The following is a 24462-nucleotide window of genomic DNA, read 5'->3' on the forward strand; positions in this document are numbered from 1 at the left end:
CTCCAATTTGCATTGACAGCACTGAGAAATGCCAGTGCCATTTCTTCTTTGCACTCCAGAAATATCCGAAGCTCTTTGTGTAAGATAGAGCATATATTATCACTCAGGGACTGTGAATTCATGTATTTTTCCTAGGTAAAAGCCTGATTTTAAATATTATTTGGCCCTTGAGTTTATTAGGATGATGGTTATTCTTTGCAAGGGGAGGACGAGGAGAAGGGGAATCTCAAGGAGCAAGCATTATAAACTATTTTCCTGGGAATAAGGATGACTGAGCTTCAGATCTTAGAACCATTTGGCGAACTGTGTCCTGGTTGAATTTATACTGGGACTTCCAGCTGCAACAGGTCTCCTAAAAAGTCAGTCTCACTAAAACTGGACCGTAAGATCTCAGTCCTACATCTACTTTCCTGGGATTAAGCCCCATTCAACGCATATAATTTATTTATGAGTAGACATGTATAGAATTTGGATAACAATTCAATTCTGTACACACTTTTTTTGTGAGGATAGGGAGATGCTTGATCAACAATGCCAATGAGCAGTGGGCAGCAGCATTTGACTCTATGACTAGGATTTGTGTGCATTGTCTTCCCAGTTCAAACTGGATTAAAAGGAATGTATGTAGTTTAAGAGAAACCAAATTGAAAGAATAATCCATGCAAGAGCTGGAACAGCACCTCATAGATCAGTGTTTCTCAAACTTTACTCCTCCAGATGTTTTGGACTTAGGCTCCCAGAAATCCCAGCCAGTTTCCCAGCTGTTAGGAATTGTGGGAGCTGAAGTTCAAAATCCCACATTATCTGAGTGTGGACTCAGATAACTCAGTTCAAGGCAGATATTGTGGGATTTTCTGCCTTGATATTCTGGGATATAGGATTGTGTGGAAGGGCCCTAAGTGTGCCAGTCCTTAGTATCATCAGCATTGGGAGGATGGTAAAGGAGGGCTGTACTTTTGACTTCTACTGTCAATTTGCAGCAGTACATCTGCAATAAATATGTAAGAAACAAGACTTTAGCTGGGAGAAAGCAAGATTTTGTTCAATCGTATCCTACTGTAGTTGTGTTTCTGTCTACACCAGGCAAGGTGAAAACTATTTGCCTCCAAAATCCCTTCCTGAGTATGTGTGAACAACAAAATGAGTAAAATTGGAAAGGCAGATAAGCCTACATCATCAGCTTCCCCCTCCAGATTTTAAAAACAACAACAAAAAACCCAACAAAAACATATATATAGCTTTGTGCACCAAAATGGATATCATACGATGGTGTTTAGAAGGTTCAAAGCCTTTTTGTTTACAAGGCTTACTTGATCTCTTGCCCCATTGTTAGTGCATATTGTTTATTTTTGAATAAAAGTTTTGTTAACACATGCTAAAACATGTTGAAATGCTGTTCTTTTTTGTGGAGTAGGAAGTCATGAAATTTTCTGTTAATATCCTAAGGTATATTCATATTCCAGCTTCTCTTCCCCCATTGTATCTGGTTATAGTGGAGTGAGAAAGCAGTTGTATAATGCAGTCATTGCAGGTTTCATAGCCATATTGTGTTAACCTACAAGACAAAAAAAATTCAGCCTGCTGATCCAAATACCAATCAGCTTGAAAGTCCATCTTGTTTGATTAGCCACTAGAGGGAACTGCTGGACCAAGAACGAAACCAGAAGCTGAGTTCAGGAGTTCAGGAAGCTTAAGGACCAAGGAGATAGGCTAGCGCCTGTGAAGCGCTTAGGGGAACTCTTGTGTTAACACTGCCAGAGGTTATTACCTTTCAGTTCAGTTGGCAGTTGCCCATGGATTACTCGCCAGAGTTGTTGCTTTGTTACTAGCGATCCAGGAACAATGGATGGATGGAAATCACACAGTGACACAACCCACCTAATCAGGAGAAAAGCCCGCTCCTGCGTCTGGCAGACAACAGTCTCCACCAGGACATTTGCAATACCACACAAACTGTTTGACATCTCACTGCTTAACATCATTATATCAATGGAGGAAGAGCCTTTTAGAAGTGCAAATATTTACCTTAATACACCAGAGAAGGGGTACCCTAAATTCCTACTGGTTGTTATGTTTAGCTTCTATAGCCAGCACGGTGAACTATGAAGTTCTCAGAATTGTAGTCCAATGATATCTAGGGTCTCTGGAGTTGGAAATCACTATCTATAGAAGCTTTTTCAACCTCTTTCACTCTGGGAATTATTCTTGAAATAATTCTCAGGTTTCAGGGAATGTTTTCATAAAAGCAATTATATCTACAGCTCCAAAAATGTTTTGTTTTTTCCTCAATAACTATCTTTTGCAAACTTCTAGAGACCTCTCACAGAACCCTAGGATGCCAGGAAATCCTGGTTGAGGAGATGAACAAAGGTTTTGATAGTATGAATATTTACCAGCAAGGTAAAGGTAAAGGTTTTCCCCTGACATTAAGTTTAGTTGTATCCAACTCTGGGGGTTGGTGCTGACGTTGTCCGTAGACACCTCCAAGGTCATGTGGTTGGCATGACTGCATGGGGCTCCAAAGGCTAAGTGAATAGTATGGGTAAAGGTAAAGGTTTTCCCCTGACATTAAGTCTAGCCGTGTCTGACTCTGGGGGTTGGTACTCATCTCCATTTCTAGGCCAAAGAGCTGGTGTTGTCCGAAGACACCTCCAAGGTCATGTGGCTGGCATGACTGCATGGAGTGCCGTTACCTTCCCGCCAGAGTGGTACCTATTGATCTATTCACATTTGCATGTTTTCAAACTGCTAGGTTGGCAGAAGCTGGGGCTAACAGTGGGAGCTCACTCCGCTCCCTTTTGGTCAGGAAGTTCAGCAGCTCAGCAATGGAATCCGCTGCACCACTGGGGGCTCCTGAATAGTATGGGAACTATAAATATCTTAACCTAGGGTAATCCATGAGGATCTCTATTTGGTTCTATGTTTTTGTGCAGTAATGTTGGCTAGCGCTGCATATGTAATTTTTTCTCTGTAGTCCAGCATTTCTCAACCTGGGGGTTGGGACCCCGGGGGGGGGGGGGGGAAGGAGGGTCGCGAATGGGGTGTCAGAGAGGTCGGCAAAGACCATCAGAAAACACATATTTCTGATGGTCTAAGGAACCCCTTTGGCAGAGAAGGTTGGATATCACTCTACTTGTCATGGGTGTTCTCTGCGGGAAGTTTGGCCCAATTCTATCATTGGTGGGGTTCAGAATTCTCTTTGATTGTAGGTGAACTATATATCCCAGCAACTACAATTCTCAAATGTCAAGGTCAATTTTTCCCAAACTCCACCTTGTGTTCACATTTGGGCATATTGCCTATCTCTGCCAAGTTTGGTCCAGATCCATCATTGTTTGAGTCCACAGTGCTCTCTGCATGTAGTTGGACTACAACTCCAAAACTCAAGGTCAATGCTCCCCAAACCCTTCCAATATTTTCTGTTAATCATGAGAGTTCTGTGTACCAAATTTGGTTCAATTCCATTGCTGGTGGAGTTCAGAATGCTCTTTGATTGTAGGTGAGCTATAAATCTCTGCAACTACTCCCGAATGACAAAATCAACCCCCCCCCCCCAACCCTATCAGTATTCAAATTTGAGCGTATCGGGTATTTATACCAGATTTGGTCCAGTGAATAAAAATACATCCTGCAGATCAGATATTAACATTATGCTTCCTAACAGTAGCAAAATTACAGTTATGAAGTAGCTAAAAAAATAATTTTATGGTTGGGGGTCACCACCACATGAGGAACTGTATCAAGGGGTCATGGCGTTAGGAAGGTTGAGAACCACTGCTGTGGTCTGTAAGCTCCCAATCTGACAATCAACAGTACGGCTGTATGAATCTGAAGTAATGATGCTATTTTTGCCAGACTTTATGGAAAATGTGGGGAAGGGAAAGATCTATCTGATGTTTGTTATGCATCTTGGAGGCAAGAGGTGTCACACATAGTATTTTTTCAAAATTCTGATTGAACCTCTGTCACAGCATTCATGAATAACCAGAAGTCGGAATAAAATTTGTGTACAACAACATCCTGTTTAAAACCCACACAGTACAACAGAGGCTAGCAATCTAAGTAGATATATTTGAACTTGCACATAGTTTTAATTGACTTCAGCAAGGGTGAGTGAATCATACGCTCACTCCTGCCCAAACTGTCTCTTCTTTTCTTGTTACAGCACCATTACCATTCTTTCCCCATTTTTAGCTGCAAGGAGTCCTTAATCTGTTTTCTTTCTTTCTTTCTCTGCGTTCTTTAGACTGGATCATTTTGGTAGTCCATGGCAGAGTCTTTCTCCATAATCTCTTCGTTTCTCTTCAATCCTACGCGCATCCACCCTTCCTGTCAATCTCCTTTCAGCTGATTTACAGAATAAATCATGTCTCCTTCTATTTTAACCTGTTCTCCTGCTTCATTTATTGTGCCTATTTTGCTGTGGGTGGAAACAGTAAGAGCAAGGAGCTAAGTAAATTGAAGGGATGGTTCAGGGAAGTGTTACTCTATTTATATTCAGTGACTTTTTTCAAAAATAAAAAGACAGAAAGGAAGAGAAAAAAAGGAAGAATCCAAAAAAGGATTTTCATTTTATCACTTCCATATACAATCAGATTTTTTAAAGTGAATTTCAACAGCTTTATGTCAAGACAAAAAAAAGGGAAAATGGAAAGCCAAGTGAGGATATATTGAAAACACTTTTGTCAGAATGCAAACAGTATATAATTTTAGGATGCGGCAAATGGAACAACAGCATGATTTTCTTGTTGGAATATTTTGTTGCTGGCCAGGATATCACATAATGTCCTAAGCTAGCTGTCAAGAGGAAAGACATCATTTGTATGCATGCCTAAGAGTCAATTCATACTACACTGCTATAGCACTGCGATTTCACTTTAACTGCCATGGCATTATCCCATGGGGTCCCGGGCTTTGGCATATAGTGAGGACTATTCAGCATTCTCAGGGTTACAATGGCTGTTGTGATGGCAGTAAAGTGAACCATATTGCTATAATAATGTAGTGTAAAAGGAACCCATGTGAATGGTGATACTTGAATCCCAGTTAACTCAGTGTTTCTCAGCCTGGGGGTTGGGAGCCCTGGGGCGGGGGGTCAATAGGAAGTATCAAAGGGATTGCCAAAGACCATCAGAAAACACATGTTTCTGAGGGTCTTAGGAGCCCCTTTGGCAGAGAAGGCTGAAGATCTTTCTGCCTGTTCTTCTCTTCCTTTTTGGAAACAGATGGTGAATCCTCCCAAATTTGTGCCAGTTTGGTCCAGATCCATTGTTGTTTGGGTTCACAGTACTCTCTAGATGCAGGTGAACTACATCTCTCCTAATTCACTGTCAATTCCTCCGAAATCCCTACAATATTTTCTGTTGGTCATGGGGGTTCTGTGTGGGAAGTAACACTGAGCCTTGGCAGTCAAACTGCATTAATTCTACAGTTTAGATCAGCATTTCTCAACCTGGGGGTCAGGACCCTTGGGAGTCATGAGGGGGGTTCAGAGGGCTCACCAAAGACCAACATTTTCTCTTGATCATGGGGTTTCTGTGTGGAAAGTTTGGCCCAATTCTATTGTTGGTGAGGTTCATGGGGCTTCTTGATTGTAGGTGAACAGCAATTACAACTCCCAAATGTCAAGTTCTGTTTTCCCCAAATTCCACCAGTATTCACATTTGGGCATATTGGGTATTTGTGCCAAGTTTGATTCAGATCGATCATTGTTTCACAGTGGCTTACAATTAAAAGTATGACCACATAATTTAGAATATACTAAATATGTGGAATTTTAAGCAGCGTGCATGGAGGGCGAAAGGGAGAAACATGCCAAGAGGAAGGCGCATCAAGCCAACCCTGACGGGGATCGTCTTCCACCTGGAAACCAATGTCCTCACTATGGAAGAACATGTGGGTCAAAAATAGAGCTCTAAAGTCACCTACTTATCCAAGACACTACACTTGGAATGCCATCATACTTGGACAATGAGGTAAATTAGCAAGTATTTGTAAGCCACCTCAACATCTTTTGATATGGAGTAGGGTATAAATACAATAACAATAACATCAATATAAGGAGATTAATTTCAGCATTTGGAAGATACTCAGTAATTATTTGAATGAATTCCTGATCCCAAGGTGGGACTTCTGCAGTGTGCTTTACATTGGGCTACTTTGGATTAAATTTGGAAATTCCAGTTGGTTCAAAATACAGCAGTCAGATTGGTTACAGGAACATCCAGGTCCATACCATGCATAGTACACCTATCCTAAAGTCACACCACTGGCTGCCAAATGGTTTCTGGGCAAAACACAAAGTGCCAGTTTTGACCTTTAAAGTCCTATATGGTTTGGATCCAAGTTACCTACAAGATTGCCTTCTCCCATACAATCTGCCCCAAACACTTACATTTTCTCTAACCTTGCTCCTAAATTGTGGTTCTAGACAGTTTGCATTCCTTAAAGACAGTATTTGTAAAACACTTTTTGAGTGCTTGAACTTCTTCATGGACATTCTTCACAAGAGAACTTACAGCTATCCTGTGAAGTAGGTCAGTGTCTTTACTCCTACAGAGTAAAGCAAGTCTTAGCTCCAGATGGTAGCTAAGACTTTCTTAGGGTCATTAATTAATACTATTACCTTATCTTACACTGACTGCTGAGAAGATATTATCCTCAGGATTTGCTATATGCCTTCTGAAGGATGGCCTTCTATGCACTTACAGATAGGTGTGTTGCAGTGCGTTCATCATGTGTCATGTCTCTGCTGCAAATTCTCCATCTGTCTTCCTTTAAGGATAATACCTTATCACAATTTCACTAAAGGGTTTTATGAAGTAATTTGTTATCAGGTTATGTTATGTCCCAAGTAGAGGTTACAAATATCTCATTAATCAATGCCAAAGTAAAGACAAAGGAAACAGGTGTGCAACTAGTATTCTCGGCCAGGATGGATGTGAGGCTTTCATTTTTTGGGATTGGATGCAACTGAGTAAATTTGCCAATATGAATGTCCCAGCATCAGAGCAACTTAAGGCCACTGGGTTATTTCACTTGTTTGCCCTGGATACTTTCCATTAGCCAGAAGCTGCTTGAACACCATTACTGGAGTCCTGCCATCTGCTAGCTTTGTTTTCTAGTTCAGGCCTATAGGCCATCAGCACTTGACATCTGCCTTTGTTTAGTCATTAGCACATTATTAGGAGCAATTATGTTTATGTTAGTTATTTCCTAAAGATTTTTTTAAAGGTACACACAGCAGCTACCAACCTTTGGTACACATTGAGATTATGGCTGGATCTATACTGCCACATATTGCAATTTTAACTGCTTTATATGGTCAGTATAGACTCATATAATGCTATTTAACTGCATTGAACTGCACTATATGGGTCTACATTGGTGGTTCTCAACCTGTAAGTCCCCGGGTGTTTTGGCCTACAACTCCCAGAAATCTCAACCAGTTTACCAGCTGTTAGCATTTCTGGGAGTTGAAGGCCAAAACATCTGGAGACCCATAGGTTGAGAACCACTGGTCAACACTGACTATATGAAGCAATTCAAACTGCATTATTTGGCAGTTTAGATCCAGCCAAAAAAGGGTGCATCTACATTGTAAGATTAATACAATTTGACACCTCTTTAACTGCCCTGGCCCAATGTTATGGAATCCTGGAAGATGTAGTTTTACAAGGCACCAGCATTCTCTGGCAGAGAAAGCTGAAGATCTTGCAAAACTCCTATTCCCATGATTCCATAGCATTGAGCCAGGGCAGTTAAAGTGACATCAAACTGCAGTAATTCTACAGTGTAGATGCACCTATAATACAATTTTAAATTCACTGAATGAACTAATCAGACACATTCCAGTGGATTCAGAAGAAGCATTCTGGTGTAAGAAAATGTGCCTGACAATCCACATTTGCTGTGGGACTTTCACCTTGACATGTGGAAAAAAAACACAAATATAACTTTGTAACGTGTCTTGAAAGACTCCTGGGATAATATCTTGAAATGGTTGACTGCATCAATAGGTCCAGGTTCGAGGTATGTGTTAACATCTCACAGAATCTCATGGAATCCAGATGGTAAAAAGTAAAAATGAGCATGACAGTATCTTCAAGGCTCAGTGGTTCCATACTGCTGAAGAAGCCAACTGTCAGCTGGAAGGTAAGAAGGTTATTGCTAAACCACTTGTTTTTCGTCTTTTTTATAACTGTTTTTATAACTCTTTTCATTCATGGTTGTCATGGCATGCTGATGTATATGGTATACAGAACTAATCTTCAGAGAATGTAGCTGGACTGTAAAAATTACCACAAGATAATGTCAATTGCAAATTTAGATGGCTTTGAGGAAGGCTTGGACCAGTGGTTCTCAGCCTGTGGTTCCCCAGGTGTTTTGGCCTACAACTCCCAGAAATTCCAGCCAGTTTACCAGCTGTTACAATTTTTGGGAGTTGGTGGAGAAATCTCCCTCCTTCCCTGCTCTCTTACTAGATCTCTTTCCTTTTGTACCAAAGGCACACATCAGGTTGGGAGTGTTTGTGCCTTAAAACTCATGATTAGAACTTTTCTGGTAGCAAAATCCTTTGAATTACTGCCAAATGCCATCAAACAGAGAATTTATGTTGTGGAGTTACATCCTCTACCATTTCTGTGCGCCTGAGTAGATTTATCATTGTTTTCCTGTCTTTGGATCATACTCAACATATAAAACAGAGAAATCTGGCATTGGTCCTTTTGGATGACATATTTACCATCTTGCTATCTATAGTGGAATTTCTTGAATCTGCTGTATCTGTTTTTTCTGTGTCAAGATGTGTGCTTGGGGTTGCAGACTAAGGGTGATCTACACTGTAGAATTAATGCAGTTTAACATCATTTTAACTGCCCTGACTCAATGCTATAGAATTATGGGAGTTGTAATTTGGTAAGGGACCAGCACTATTTGGTAGAAAAGGCTAAAGACCCTGTAATGCTCATTACTCCATAGCATTGAGCCATGTCAGTTAAAGTGGTGTCAAACTGCATTAATTTTACAGATGCACATTGAGGGCCCTCCTACACAGGACCTAAAATACAAGAGAAACTGGGATAAAGGGGGAGGGATATAGCTAGATTATGCTTGCCAAAAATGCGTGTTGAATGGCATAATTGGCAGCAAAACACGAGTTACATGGTGCAGTTAAAATCTGAGATCAGCCAAAAAAAGTGTAGATTCCTATCACTGTATATCTCTGCACACAAGAGAAACATGGGTCTTTGTTGTGATAAACTGGCGTGGAATGCTCCAGCGCACGTGTGCATTTTAAAATCCTGAAACAGCTGATGAGGACTGTAAACAGATGGTGCCATGGACACACAGGTGGCTAAATGGAAGCTCAAATGGAAAGCAATTCCCATGAGAACTCTGCTACCATTACTTTGTTCTCATATTTATGAAATTAAACAGAGCTTGAATTTACACAATGGGCATCAGCATGGCAAGTAAGTGACCCCAAAGAGAAGCGAGGTTCAAGAGGGCAAATGTAAAGGCAGCAGGAGGGTGAGGAGAGATAATGACAAGAAATCTGCTTGTGTGCACATTCGTATATCCACATGAGTGCTTATGAGGTTCAGCACATCTCAGAGCATCAATTAAAAAAATAAAAGAAAACTTCTGGCAGATGTCCTGTGTCTATCTTGCAAAATTTTAAAATCAGCTACAAACAAACCTGTCAGGATGCTGCGGACTAGTTGCTTGGCTGACATCTCTGTGTTTGACTTGCTTTCCGTTATTGCGATTTTTTGCCTCACTTCTTTGTCCCTCATTATGAGGCTGTCTGGAAGGGCCCTGAGTCAGTCTTCTCTTCACAAATGGTAGTGCTGTTATTTCCTGATACAGTAAAGTTTTTGGATCATTCAGAAGGTCTTCTATGGGATCTGATGATCAGCCATTAAATTAATCTGACATATGAATGGAGTTTTTTAAAAGCTACTTACCTGCCAGTAATGTACAGTATATTGGATCAGAACCCACACTAATATTTTTGATATATTTCATGCTAAGATGGCACTAACCAAAAAAGGATACAAAGATTCCATCTCTGACTCTTAGCAACAGCTCTAACTAATGAATGTTTATGAAGCACATGTGAAAGCATGCAAAACACCTTAACAGATATTTTCTTTTTTCTTTTATTATCTACATATTGATCCATTCAGAACTTGAGCCACCATACCGCTTGATAGTTTTAATACATTCTTTCCAAACAGTGAGGCCTTCCCGCTTCCCTGGCCCATCTCCGTTTTGCTCCAGAAGCTTTTACAAATAATGTCAATATCATACTTTTGCACCCCGTAACCACTTTGAAAATGGACCATATAAATCAATTGTCAGTGCTATGACTGGCGAATTTAGAAGCTCTTGGCTCGAAGTCCTACATCGGAACATCCAATTTGGACAGAGTGGTTTAAGGGCAGTTCTGTGCAGTTATAAGAAGTCCTTTAGCTGACACATTACATCAAGGTCCTTTTCTGTGGCTATTGTCCATCTGGAAAGGCAATTTTGAGGCACTGTTTGCAGTCAGGGATAAGTCAAGTGCCAGCCAATTTGCCCTTCTACCCTTCACTTTCACCTTAATAAACTATAACAGAGTGGCTGCTGAATCCAAAGAAGCAGTTATTACTGCAGTTCTAGCAAAGCATTCTGAGTTAACTTTGCACAGGAGAAGTATTTATATACAACAGAGCTGTCCCTTAAAATTATTTTTAATATCATTTTTTTCCAGACAGTTGAAATCAATGGTATACTCAAGCTACTAATAAGCTTCATGAATAAACAGATAAGACATGATGGTGAATTGTCATGCCTAGGTTTGTTACAATTCTGCATGGTTATCCATTGTGTCTCAAGAGCAAGTCATACTCTCCATCCCTCTGATGTCAAAATCTCATAGTTTATACAGAAATTAGATCTCAAACACAAGCATTGTGCTAAAACTGATTCTATTGTGCCAGCTGTCCAAATTGGAATTATATTATAAAAATCAAAATGAAACCATTAGGGAATGTGATTTCAAATGCCTTCTTTGGCTGAAGTGTTTAGGTTCTTTGACTGTTCAGAGTAATAAAACCATGAAGCATGCCATTGTAATGTTATGTAAACATAGTGAGGGGATGATCATCCCATTTGCTGGGCTTTGCAATTGGTATTTTAAGCAGTACCTCTTCTAGGCTTTGCTTTCATTGGTCCAAATTCCACCAGCTGTAATATGTAACATGATAGGCAGCCAAAGATAGTTATCCCCACTCTTGATGAGTGGAAATTTAATAGGTTAAGCTAGAGCCTTGCTCTTAACACATAGGATACCATATGACATGGAAATACAAGAGAAGTTGGGGTTTTGTACTCTTGCAGTGCTTTCTAAGCTAGGGAAAACAGGCCTTGTATAATGTGCTTGACTTTTGGTAGTAGTACTGTATTAGTAGTTGTGTTTTTAATTAGTTTTAATGTTATGATTATTGTATTAATTTTTAGACTCTGGATTCCATGTTCAGCCATGGAAACCAAATGGGTAGGTCACAGATTCTCAGCCCAAGAAAACCCTGGGATAGTTTGAGCTTAAGATCATTGTAAGTCAGAAATAACTTGAAGGTATGCAACAACAAAGCTGCCTTGAATCCCAAATTGGGAAGAGGTGTTGAATCCATTCTTGTTTTTACTACTTCCTTTTATAACTACTTGGAATTGAATGGGAGATCAGCATATGAAAGATCCCACTGCTTCAAAAGTTCAGTACTATGGAGTTCCTGTTCACCTTACAGCCAGGACTAATGGCAAAAAAGTTTGTACAAATTAATGCGGCCTGGCAGTCTTGGAGGGGAAATGTTGCATATATTTTTGTCTCTGGAACAGAGTAGCCTCAATCCTATATCTTTGATCAAGTCAAAGCAGTACAAATTGGTGCTAACTGTGCTTGCAGCAGAACCAACTGCTTCAGTTGTGAGTACAACTGGTATCTTGGCTCTCCTAGTTCAGGTGACTGAGATAACACACAAGGCAGGTCTATATAAGCTCCACCTTGACAACCTTGTTACATGGGCTGCCAGAATTGCCACACATTGTGGCAAATCCAACAACCATCATTGGGAGGCGTGGGGGAACCCGTCACCCCATACCCCACATCTCCTGGCTTGACAGGAGGCTGATTCCACGGAGGAAAACGTCGACTATGCGGCTTCCCCCTATTGCTTCCTGCGCAACACCTAAAGCCTCCCATTATGCCACAGTGGTGGCATACACCAGTTATATTCTAGATGACCTACAGAGTTCTGCCAGAAGTTCCTCTGCATCATCAGATGGGAGCTGGCAGGCTCTGTGAATCATCTAGGCATATGTCACCAGAAAAAGCCCCAATCTGATGAAGTTGTAAGTCTCACAAGATGATTTGTGGAAGCCTGGAACTTTTTTGGGACCAGAGGCGGTTCCACCACCAGGCAAACTAGGCATTTGCCTGTGGCGCCATGTTATTGGGGGCACCATTGAGGCAACTTCTGTCTCCTGTGGCAGGAAGGAGCCGAGGTTGTCGCTTTGGGGAGAAGCTCCCCAAAGCAAGATGGTGCCGGCGGTGGGCGGGGCCTGGGCTTGAAAACATGGTGAAAAATCAAACACTGCAAGCCTTGCCAGGAAGGCATTCGGCGGTTTGGGGAGTGAGAATGAAGGTGTTTGGGGCTTTGTAGAACACTTTTATTTTTCTGTGATTGGTTTTTTGGGGGGCGCCAAAATTTCTGTTCGCCTACACTTGAAAATTACCTTGGACCGGCTCTGTTTGGGACCCTTTGTTTTCACGAATCTTGAACTGGGCTCTATATGCATCTTTCTCACCTGTACCAGCTAGTCTTCAGCTGATATTAATATTTGAAAAACATGACTGATCAAGCTTGTGTGTGTGTGTGTGTGTGTGTGTGTGTGTGTGTGTGTATGTAGCAGGGTTAAATATTTTCACTGGGGCCCAGGCCTGCTTTGAGCAGTTTTGGCAGGAACAGTGGTTAGTTAACCTTAGAGTGGTTTCAGGCCAAGGATATCTATTGACATTTAGGGGGATAGCAGTAAAATTTGTAGAAAAAAAACATTTTTTTTTAAAAAGTGAAAGTATAATTGCAAAAAACCACAATTTTACTAAATTACTTATATTAACTGTGTGGGATAATAGAGTTGTTAGAACCCATGCCTAAGAATGTATTGTTTAACTTTTAAGCATTTTAAGCATTTCTGACTCATTTGCAATGTACAAAACCCACATAGCAGAGCAGCAGGACTTCTCCAAATGTGCTGCTCCCCTGAACTTGACTCCCCTCCCCTTTATCTTGGCTCATGTCTACCTACCCATCTGTTATACACAATAGGTTAGTTGTTGCTTTAAAAATAAAGTTATTTTTCCAGAGGTATGAATGCAATGGAATTGAGTACCTAAAAAGCTGCAGCATTATAGCAAATCATCATCATCATTCTGACAACTTACCAATATTGTAAATAAATAAAACAAATAATTCATCTTAAATAAAAATCTGTAACAGAGCAAAAAAGCAGTCTCCCAGAGAAGTGGAGTCAACACAGCTGGCTCTCTCTACACTCCAAGAAGACAATCCCAATTCAACATTTTTGGCTATTCCTAAGGGCAGTGTCATCTTCCCAATTGCTTAGTGGTTTTCTAACTTTTCTGTAGTGTTTCCCCTCTTATAAAAAGTTAAAATGACTTGCCCAAGTTAATGGCAGTAAAAGTTTCAAGGGAAAATATCCTCAATGTAGATTTTTTTGGCTCCACCTTTTTATCTTTGGCTTTGCCCACTACTGGAATACATCATTTCCCCACCAATAACATTACTGAAATGAAGCTTGGCCCTTGGACAGAAAGGGGTTCCTACCATTGCCCTAGAGCAGTGGTCCCCAACCTTTGGGCCTCCAGATGTTTTGTACTTCAGCTCCCACAGTTCCTAACAGCTGGCAAGCGGGCTGGGATTTCTGAGAGTTGAAGTTCAAAATACCCGGAGGGCCAAAGGTTGGGAAACCACTGCCCTAGAGTTTTCACAAAGGGATCTCTACAGTTGAGCTCATAGAGTCTCGCAGTTCTCTTGGGCATAGTTTATAAAATTTCATTGAAAACTGTTTTAGTAATATTTGAAAGCTGAACAGTTAATTCTATAAATTATATTGTATAGGAGGCAACATGATTTCCAGAATGTTGTATTGAGCTTTCAGTTAGAATTGAAGTAGTAGTACCGAGATATTTATGGAATACATTCAGTACAAAAACCTGACCTTGCATATGGCTTTTGGCAGCAGCTGGAGACCTTTTTATTTTCAACCAAATTGATTGATTTGACAGTTCATACAACAATATTTACATTTCCTTCAGGTCTGGGGTAGGAGGAATCAGGCAATTATTTAGTTAAACTTAACTAAGTATTAGCCACTTAGTTAAACTTAAATTGTGGGAGTTGAATTCCAAAACACCTGGAGGGCTGAAGTTTGCCCATGCCTGAGTTATCTGCAATAATACTCCCTTAATGACAACAGTTTTACTTTGGTCCAGGTCTGGTAAGTAAAGAGCTCTTTTCAAAGCATTAATTGTGAATTCTTTTTCATTCTCATTACAAGTTCCACAAACCAAATGCTTTTATTTTTTTAAAAAATGAGTAATGAATTTTTACTTTCTGTAGCAATCTGTAGGTTATTGTATATACTCAGATATAAGTCACCCTCATGTATAAATCGAGGGCAGATTCTGGGAGCAAAATTAAGGATTTTGATAAGATCCATGGGTCGGGTGGAAAGAGTAGAGGGGATTGTTGCTTCTTTTTACATTCTCCTGGGACAGACTAAGCTCTTGCCTTTTATTCCTTTTTGCCTCTTATTCCTTTTTAAAATAAGAGTTAAGGTACGGTACTCACATTGATCTATGGATAAGTTGACCCAGTGTTTTGGGTTGTTTTTTTCAACTAAATTTTCTAGACTTATACGTGTGAATACAGGACACTAAGTAATTCTTTGATGTTGCACCGGAAAAGATTTCTGCACCTGCTTAGTTTTCAGTGATGTTACAGGAAACAGATGTCTGCATTCTCTTAAAACTAAACTCCAAGTTGTGTGCTACAGCACTACTTTCAGAGTATACTAATCTACTTTCAGGATGAACCTCAAATATGTCATGCATCTAAACACATGCTTAAACACTAACCCTTTCAATTCATCTGAGTAGCCCTAAACCCATTCTGTGCACATCGTTTCCCCTGCTTCCTCACTAAAATGGCAAGTGATCACATCTTAACAAGTGGACAACATTCACTGTGAGATGCTAATGAGACAAAACAGAGATAGTCAATATGGGGCAGCATTGAGGCCTTTCGTTAAAGCACAGCTGACTTTCTTAAAAGTCTAACAGGTAATTAGAGATATACTCCAGAAAAGGTTTGATGGAACTGGATTTGTGTTATACATATTGTGTATCCAGATTTCCATCCAACTTGTATCACTAGATTTTATCCAGTTAACCTTTGCTAGCTAGCTCTGTCTGGTAAACATTCTGGGAAGGTCTGAGGCACAGGTTGTACTAGTTAATGCTTATGCCTGTAGAATTGTTGTGGTACTGTGTGATGGCTAAAGATCAGTGTCAGAATCACCTACAATCTCCTTGAAACTTTCTGGATTTTCATTGGAACCTTCTTGATTCTGGTGAATTTTCCAGTATAGTGGACACTAGGCTTGAGCGATCCATGAAAAAATTGATTCTAAACTCGTTTCAAAAGTAGGGGGCGCCAGCGTTTCGTTTCTGATGTCATTTCCGAATTTTGCCCCCCAAAAAATTCGAAATTAACGAAAATTCGTTAGATTCAAAAGTAATTCGTTAATGGCGCATGCGCAGTGGCCAAAAAAAAAGCACGAGGGGAGATTTTACAGGACTCTCCCGCCCTCATTTTTTGAGTGATCTTCTTCAAACTTGGTACAGTGGTAGAACACAATTAACACTGATAGCTCACCAAAATTTGGAACGTTTCCCTTATCCTCTGATTTTTGGCGAATTTTCATAGCTTTTATAATAAACCATTTTTTAATAATTGCAGAAATCTGTTCCTGGTTTGAAAGTCTTATTTCCTGTTAAATTGGGTTGTCTTTACTGTGAAAGTCATTGTTCTACTTCAGAAACTTTGTTTTTGTGGCTGAAACTTTGTTAAATTGGTGTGTGTGTTATATATACTGTGTGTGTATATATATATATATATATATATATATATATATATATATATATATATATACACACCCTGCATATGTGTGTGCGTGTGCGTGTGTGTGTGTGTGTGTGTGTGTGTGTATAGGTAAAGGTAAAGGTATCCCTTGACATTAAGTTCAGTCATGTCTGACTCTGGGGGTTGGTGCTCATCTCCATTTCTAAGCCCAAGAGCCAGTGTTGTCCATAGACACCTCCAAGGTCATGTGGCCGGCATGACTACATGGAGTGCCATTACCTTCCCGCCAGAGCGGTACCTATTGATCTACTCACATTGGCATGTTTTCAAGCTGCTAGGTTGGCAGAAGCTGGAGCTAACAGCGGGCATTCACTCTGCTCCCGGGATTTGAACCTGGGACCTTTCGATCTGCAAGTTCAGCAGCTCAGTGCTTTAACACACTTCGCCATCGGGGCTCATGTATATATAATATACATACACATACACACAATGTGGAGAATATGTGGAAAGGTAGATAGATAAGTTGGGAGCCACAGCGAAGGCACCTTCCTGGGAGCAAGGTCTAATAATAATAATAATAATAATAATAATAATAATAATAATAATAATAAATCCCTTACAATATCCAAGATGGCTCACTACTACAGAATCTTGGGAGCTTTAGTTTGGTATGGTACCATTATTGGCAGAGAAAGCTAAGCTGTAGGAGTTGAAATCCAATCATTTATCCTCCCTATAGAATCAATTTTATATGCATTTTTAGCTACAGAAAAGCTAAAATCAGGACAGTAAAAGAACAACACCCAGAAAATGGGAATTCCAGACAGGAAACAATCAGGGCCAGCTAATACCTCCCAACAAAGGATTCCCCCAGGTAGGAAGCAGCCAGGCTTTGAAGCTGCAAGGCTATTCAGTGCTAATCAAGGTGACCAATTGCAACATTCACACTTGCCTCCCACAGACAAGAGTTCTTTCTCCCACCCTGGACCTTCCACAGATATATAAACCCCACTTGCCTAGCTTCGCACAGACGTCAAAACCTCTGAGTATGTCTGCCACAGATGTGGGTGAAACGTCAGGAGAGAATGCTTCTGGCACATGGCCATAGAGCCCGGAAAACTCATAGCAACCCAGCCAGTAGGCTGTTGCTGAACAACCTATGAACTTTTAGCATTAAAGGAAAAAATGCCCAAGATTTTATCACTTAATACTGTTGGCATGTCTGGAGAAGAAGAATAGAATGCTTCAGGCAAGGGCAAACTTTGCCCATGTCTGGAGTTAGGAATTGTAGGAGTTGAAATCCAAAACAATTTGACAGAAAACTGGGGGTTGTAGTTTGGCATGGTACTGGCTCTCTTCTGCAGGGAAGGCTAGGGACTTTGTAAAACTACAGCTCACATGACATGGCACTGAATCTGTTGCAATTGAGCTGGTGCCAGAATCCTTTCCGGGAGATCTCCTCAGTGGAGATATCTCTTAAAGGGATATCCTCTGGCTCTAAGGATTCCGTTTAGGAAGGCAAGCCTGGTTTTGGTATTCCCCTTTAAGCCTGGCTGAAGAAGCAAAACCAAACGGCGGCTCCAAGGCAGGGCGAGGCAGGGCGAGGAGAAGGCCAAGCGCAGGCAGGCATGTCTCTTCTCTCTTCTCTTCGCTCCCTCCCTGCTTCGCGGAAGGCTTCTACTGAGCCGGTGTGGTCCCCGCAAGGGGGGGGGGGCGTCTCAATGGCATTTTTAAAATGCTAGCAGATCGATGGCCATGCCTCTCCCTCCCTCCCTCTTCCGCTCTGATTGGCTGAGAGGCATGCCAACATGGCTTCTCCTCTCAGAGGGGCTACAGCTACATCTGAAGACATCAGAAACAAACGAAAAAAAGGTACTTTTATTATTCAAATTCGTAATATTTGTAAGGCAGTGAGCAGATGGTTCAATATCAATTCAAAAGTAATTATGAAACGAATTTTAAATGAATTTAACGAACTAACGAAAAATTTGCTCAAGCCTAGTGGACACAGATCCACTCTAAGGAGAGCTATGAATCCCTTACTGAATTCTCTTTCTTAAAAACCAATTTTTTTACATTGACACTCCCATTCCTCCTCAAAGATAGCTTTTGCATTGGATGAGTTTTTGAAATGCTTTCTTGAAATCTTCATTAAAGATTGTGTAAATTAATGGGTTAACCAGAGAGTTGATATATCCTAGCCATGTCAGAAAATTAGACATTTCTTCTGAAATCTGACATCTTTCACAGATATTAACAACCACCTCTTTCACAAAGAAGGGTAGCCAACAGATCACAAAGGCCCCCAAAATCAAGCCAAGGGTAGTTGCTGCCTTCCTCTCTCTTGTGGTTGAAATTCGTTGTCTTCGCCACCCTTGTTCATTTTTGGACTCAGAGTCAGGGCTTCGCAGCGAGAAGTGGATTCTGTCCAAATCTCCTGAAGGGTTAGATTTTTTATCTTTAGCGCATGATGCTGAGGAAGTTAGCCGGTAGCTTTTTTCACCACCCTCCAAGAGTCCCTGTCCATTTGCTTCCTCTTTCAGAACCCGGCTCACACTCCTTCTGTGAAAAGTCTTTGCTGCTTTGTATATTTTGTAATAAAGGATCAGAATTAATGCCAGCGGGATGTAGAAAGCTCCAAACGTGGAGTAAATGGTAGAAGCAATGTGGTCATGCTTAATGATGCATTCGTCATCCCTGTTGGCTGCCTGGTGCCGCCAATACAATGGTGGTATTGAGATGAAGATGGAAATGATCCACACAATGGCAATCATGATACCTGCATGTTTGGGTGTTCGCTTCCTGGCATACTCCACAGCATCTGTGATCGCTCGGTAGCGATCCAAGGCTATTGCTGAGAGATGTAAGATGGAACAAGTACAGCAGGTCATATCAACACTGAGCCAAATATCGCACATGACTTGACCCATGATCCAGGTCTCTTTGACAATATAGACAATGCTGAAGGGCATGACTAGGATGGCAACCAGGAAATCAGTGACTGCTAAGGAACAAATTAAATAGTTGGCAGGGTGATGGAGCTTTCGTGTCACAATGATGGCTGTCATGACCATAGAGTTGATCACAGTTGTCATTACGGCCAGCACAGAAAGGGTAAGAGAAACCAGAATCTTGGGAGTTACTTTCTTAAGCAGTTCTTCTGATGTACCATTCTGCTCCAAAGTATAATTTTGTTCAGTAAAATTTAGGAAATCCATGATTTTCTTTGAGGCAGTCCTTATCTAATGAAGACACCTGTAAGAAAGGAATACAGTTTAGAAACAAACAGGACCAAACAACGCGCAACACATTCATATTCAACTTTTCACATTCTTCTCAATATGTTTCTGTTGTATTTCTATACCATATATTTTTGCTCATTTAACAGATTTTTTTTGCCATAGAACTGCCTACTGACAATTCCAGAGCAGTCGAAGAAAAGGGTATTTTTTGGATTACAGCTCTCCAAAATTCTTCTGGCTGAGAAATTCTATGAGCCATGATAGAAAAAGTCTGTTCACTGTGGTGCAGGCTGGTAAACAGCTGCTGCAATAAATCACTCTGACCATGAGGTCATGAGTTCGAGGCCAGCCCATGGCGGGGTGAGCACCCTGCAATTAAAAATAAAATATAGCCCCTGCTCGTTGCTGACCTAGCAACCCGAAAGATAGTTGCATCTATCAAGTAGGAAATAAGGTACCACTTATGAAAAAAAGTGGGGAGGCAAGTTTAACTAATTTACAACATTGGAATGAGGAAGTGAGGAAGTGCCATCAGAGTGGATGATGAAGCAACTGCTCCCCCCTGTGGCCAGAATCGAACATCCCCTCAGGAGAAGGTTAAATTGCCTCTGCGTCTGTCTGTCTGTTGTCTCTGTCTCGGTTCAATGTGTTTATGGACATTGAATGTTTGCCCTTTATATACATAATGTGATCCGCCTGAGTCCCCTTCGGGGTGAGAAGGGCGGAATATAAATACTGTAAATAAAATAATAAATAATAAATAATTCTCCAATCTCTGACACAGCAAAATATATTTAGAAGTGCATAACTCCACAGGATGAAACAGATATATTGCTACATAACTGCATATATGTATCTATTTTATCTTTTTTTTTTTTTAAAAAAAACAGCAGCTGTGGTGATAGACATTAGATTTTGGTCTGTACCACATGGGAATTTCCATCTTCCCACCTACTGTCATCTCAGGAATTCCTATTCAAGCTGCTATTAACTAAATCAAATAGCAGCCTTCATGGGGATTAGTTTTTCATCTGGACTGGAGTACACAAGACATGTTACTTTCTCCCCCAACAATGTACAGATATAAGCACACACACACACACACATCTTGGTCCCAATGTCTTTGGGAGACTTGGACATTATTCAAGGTTTTTTTTTTTTAAAGATAAATTAAATCTAATCACATTTTAATATCCAGGTATTCCTTTAATTTAATATACTCATTTTGGGATACTTTTTCCCAAGCTACTAACCTTTTTGATGCCACTGACTCTTTCCCACAGCCAGCCAAGACCAAATAGCCTCAGTGGCAGAGGGTAACACTCAACTCGCTCAGTTATGTCTGAGGACCAGATGACTACCTGGTCACTCCTGATCTTGAATGTGCAAAGGCAGTGATATCCTACAACCACTGGGTGCCCGAGAGAGTATTTCCAGGAGCCAATTTGGGGACTCAGGTGAGAAGCAGCAGCCATGGCTCTGAGACAAGGGCAGGTGAGTTTTGTATGTGTGCTGTCATGAGTTTTAAGATTTTATGTGCAAACAACTGCACCAAAACCTAACTGAAATACTGAAGGAGGAAGGGGAGTACTTTATGTAATGGGTGGGAATATTCAGGGGCCACAAGAGTGGGCTCTAGGGGGCTACACGAGGCCCATGGCCTACTTGCTGCCTACAAGGTTGCTTTGCACTTAGACAGATGGAAAACCCGAAGAAGAGGAATGATGAGCGCCAGGAACACTCCATGAGGTGATGGGTTATTCCTAAATGAGACTTTTAACCTATAACAAGGCATTGTTATTCAGTGAGGCTTTTAGAGGTAGAGTATACATTATTCCAAATTCTTAAATATGAAATACAGTAGAGTCATGCTTATGTTGGCATAAACAGGCCGGCAGAATGTTGGATAAGTGAAAATGTTGGATAATAAGGAGGGATTAAGGAAAAGTCTATTAAACGTAAAATTATGTATGTGGATGTGAATTTTATAAATTGGACATTGCTCATCCTGCTTGTGAGAAGAACTGGCTGAATTCTTTGTTGTGGTGATACGTTTTGTTTGTAGTTGTTTATAATTTGTGTATAATTTATAATTTCTTTGATTTCATTAAAAGGTAAGTGATCATCTCTGCAATATGAAAAGAACAGAATGTGCTGTCATTATATGAGTAAAAGTGATTTGGTCATGTTCACATTTCCATGTTGCCCTTTGGGACCTCTGGAACTGTCAGTAGTCAGATATGGAGTGATGTGGTATAATAAAGCAGCATTAACTCGCAGTGTTTCTTGTGGATCAGTCCCATTTTGTGAGCATAGTTTTAATCTTATCTGCTTTCCCACTGCCCTGGGGTATTTGAGGGCTTAGTATATGAATACTCTGATAATGGATAATAGGCTGGACGCTGTGCAGGCCAGACACTACACCCGACAGGAAAAGTCTGTGTCGGCCACGTCTTACCCCTCCTGGTGGGCGCCCAGCACATGAAAAGGCCCACTAACTGCGTTGGATAATACAGAACATTTGATGAGCAAAGGTTTGATAAGCAAGACTCTACTGTACTGTCAGAGCCCCTGATGGCGCAGTGGTTAAAGTGCTGAGCCGCTGAACTTGCTGACTGAAAGGTTGGCAGTTCAAATCCGGGGAGCAGGGTGAGCTCCCGCTGTCAACCTAGCAGTTTGAAAACATGCAAATGTAAATAGATCAATAGGTATTGCTCCAGCAAGAAGGTAACAGTGCTCCATGCAGTCATGTTGGCCATATGACCTTGGAGATATGGACAACACCAGCTCTTTGGCTTAGAAATGGAGATGAGCACCAACCCCCGCAGAGTCGGACACAACTAGACTTAATGTCAGGGGAAACCTAACAAACTCTACTCAAAATCCAAAATTGTCCACATGGGTAGCTAATATAATGGTAGCACTGGTTCAATGGATACAAACATGTTTCATGAACAAAATTATTTTAAATATATTGTATAAAATTACCTTTGGCTATATGTATAATATGTATAGTAAACATAAATCAATGTCATGTTTAGACTTGGGCCCCATATCCAAGAGACCTCATTATGCATGTACAGTAGAGTCTCACTTATCCAAGCTAAACGGGCCGGCAGAAGCTTGGATAAGCGAATATCTTGGATAATAAGGAGGGATTAAGGAAAAGCCTATTAAACATAAAATTAGATTATGATTTTCCAAATTAAGCACCAAAACATCATATTATACAACAAATTTGACAGAAAAAGTAGTTCAATATGCAGTAATGTTATGTTGTAATTACTGTATTTATGAATTTAGCACCAAAATATCATGATATATTGAAAACATTGACTACAAAAATGCCTTGGATAATCCAGAACCTTGGATAAGCGAGTCTTGGATAAGTGAGACTCTACTGTATATGCAAATACAGGCATTCCAAAATATGAAAAAACAATCAAAATCCCAAGCACTTCTGGTACCAAACATTTTGCATAAGAAGTACTCAACCTATATCCTCCAAGCTCTACAAACATTGAAGTCAAGGTGCCTAAATGCCCCTTTCTTCTACTATTACACATATTTCCCAGCACTTTTTTGCTCCCATTTTTTAGCCATTAAAAACATATTCAGGAGAAAAAGACAGAATGTGTCATGGTTGGTGGTGCTGCCTCTGTGGAAGCATCTTGAGCTTTCTGTTGGATTTTTTAAAATTGTATCAGGAGCAACTTGAGAACGTTCTGCAAGTCACTTCTGGTGTGAGAGAATTAGCTGTCTGCAGAGATGTTGCTCAGAGTATGCCCAGATATGTTACCATCCTGCTGGAAGGCTTCTTTCATGCTCCATGTTGGATGTTAATATATAATTGGTTTTCAAAGGACATACTGTAATACTGGTGCTTTTCACTGCTGAGGTGCTTGTAGTAGAACTGTGGTCTGTGGGCTACAAAGAGTGTTACAGAGGATAGTTGAAGCAGCCACAGTGTTAGAAGACAAGTTCTTCTATGGTATCTTAAATAGTTGTTTATTGCAGCTATCAATATATTATATTGCCATAATAGAGAAGCTGCTAGAAACTGTCTCCTCACGGTTTTATGTAACTGATTTGTGTTTTTATAGTACTGGCTCCACATAGCCATTTATCTGAGACTTTAAACTAATCTTGGCTGAAATGCTTGCCTTCTTAGCAAGGCAAAGAATTGCTGGCAGGTTTAATGGTGCAGCTGCTTGATGCCTACACACCTGTTCTAAGGATGGTTGGGCTGAAGTGTCCTCTTAAAATTTTATATGACAGTAAAAGATTCAGGGGTTATAATGGGGACCACTTTACAGAAGACCTGGAAATCCTGAAAGAATATAGAAGTTATCTGGGATAAACATTGCCAGATGGTTTCCTAAATCCTCATGGGACCTTCTATTTGAAGCAGGCAAGGTTATATTACCTTCAAGCAATTCATATTATGAATTTAAATCTGTAATGACAGCAGAGAATCATAGCCATACATATCTAGGTACTTCGTAACAGCCCATGTGTCTTGACAGAGGATGCCTTTTGCATTGATATCAAAGGACTAGGTGCTTGATCATCTTCCATACATTTCAATGTATCCTTTTTCCAATAGCACGTAGTTGTACCAGCTAAGTATGGTAGCATCAGTACTGCCCTGAAAATGATAGTATATTGGGCTGATACAACTACGAGCTATTGGAATCTCATTAAAAATTACCCCATTGAAAAAACAAAAGAAAATGACCCCAAAACTCATCAGCTTGCTATCCTTATGACAGTGGAAACTTTTGTCAGTCTAGGTAAGCTTAGTTGGTAGCTCGTCTCCATTCAGTATTGGCTTGATACATTTGGTTGCCTGAGGCAGTGTTATCATTAGAGCTGGTGCCACCCAGTGCAGTAATTTGTGGTGTCTTCCTCCTGTACCAGACCAATATTGCAGCTAAAATACTAGAAAAGTTGACAAAGTCAACAACTATTAAAATGTAAAAAAAAACCCTGAGTGTGCTTGTAATGTG

The 24462-nt window shown here is 40.5% G+C and overlaps 1 protein-coding gene across 3 annotated transcripts in view; it reads right to left on the reverse strand.

Moving 5' to 3' along the window:
* Positions 1-10147: 10147 nt before the first annotated feature.
* Positions 10148-24462, reverse strand: part of htr1f (5-hydroxytryptamine receptor 1F) — a 180600-nt gene continuing 166285 nt past the window's right edge. For all 3 annotated transcript variants that reach the window (XM_003219137.4, XM_008107681.3, XM_062974967.1), the window contains one exon: positions 10148-19466. In XM_003219137.4, the coding sequence (XP_003219185.1) occupies positions 18308-19429 (1122 nt within the window). In that variant the 5' untranslated portion in view covers positions 19430-19466 and the 3' untranslated portion in view covers positions 10148-18307. The remainder of the gene's footprint in view (positions 19467-24462) is intronic.

Source organism: Anolis carolinensis, chromosome 3, assembly GCF_035594765.1.
Source record: "Anolis carolinensis isolate JA03-04 chromosome 3, rAnoCar3.1.pri, whole genome shotgun sequence".
Lineage (NCBI taxonomy): Eukaryota > Metazoa > Chordata > Lepidosauria > Squamata > Dactyloidae > Anolis > Anolis carolinensis.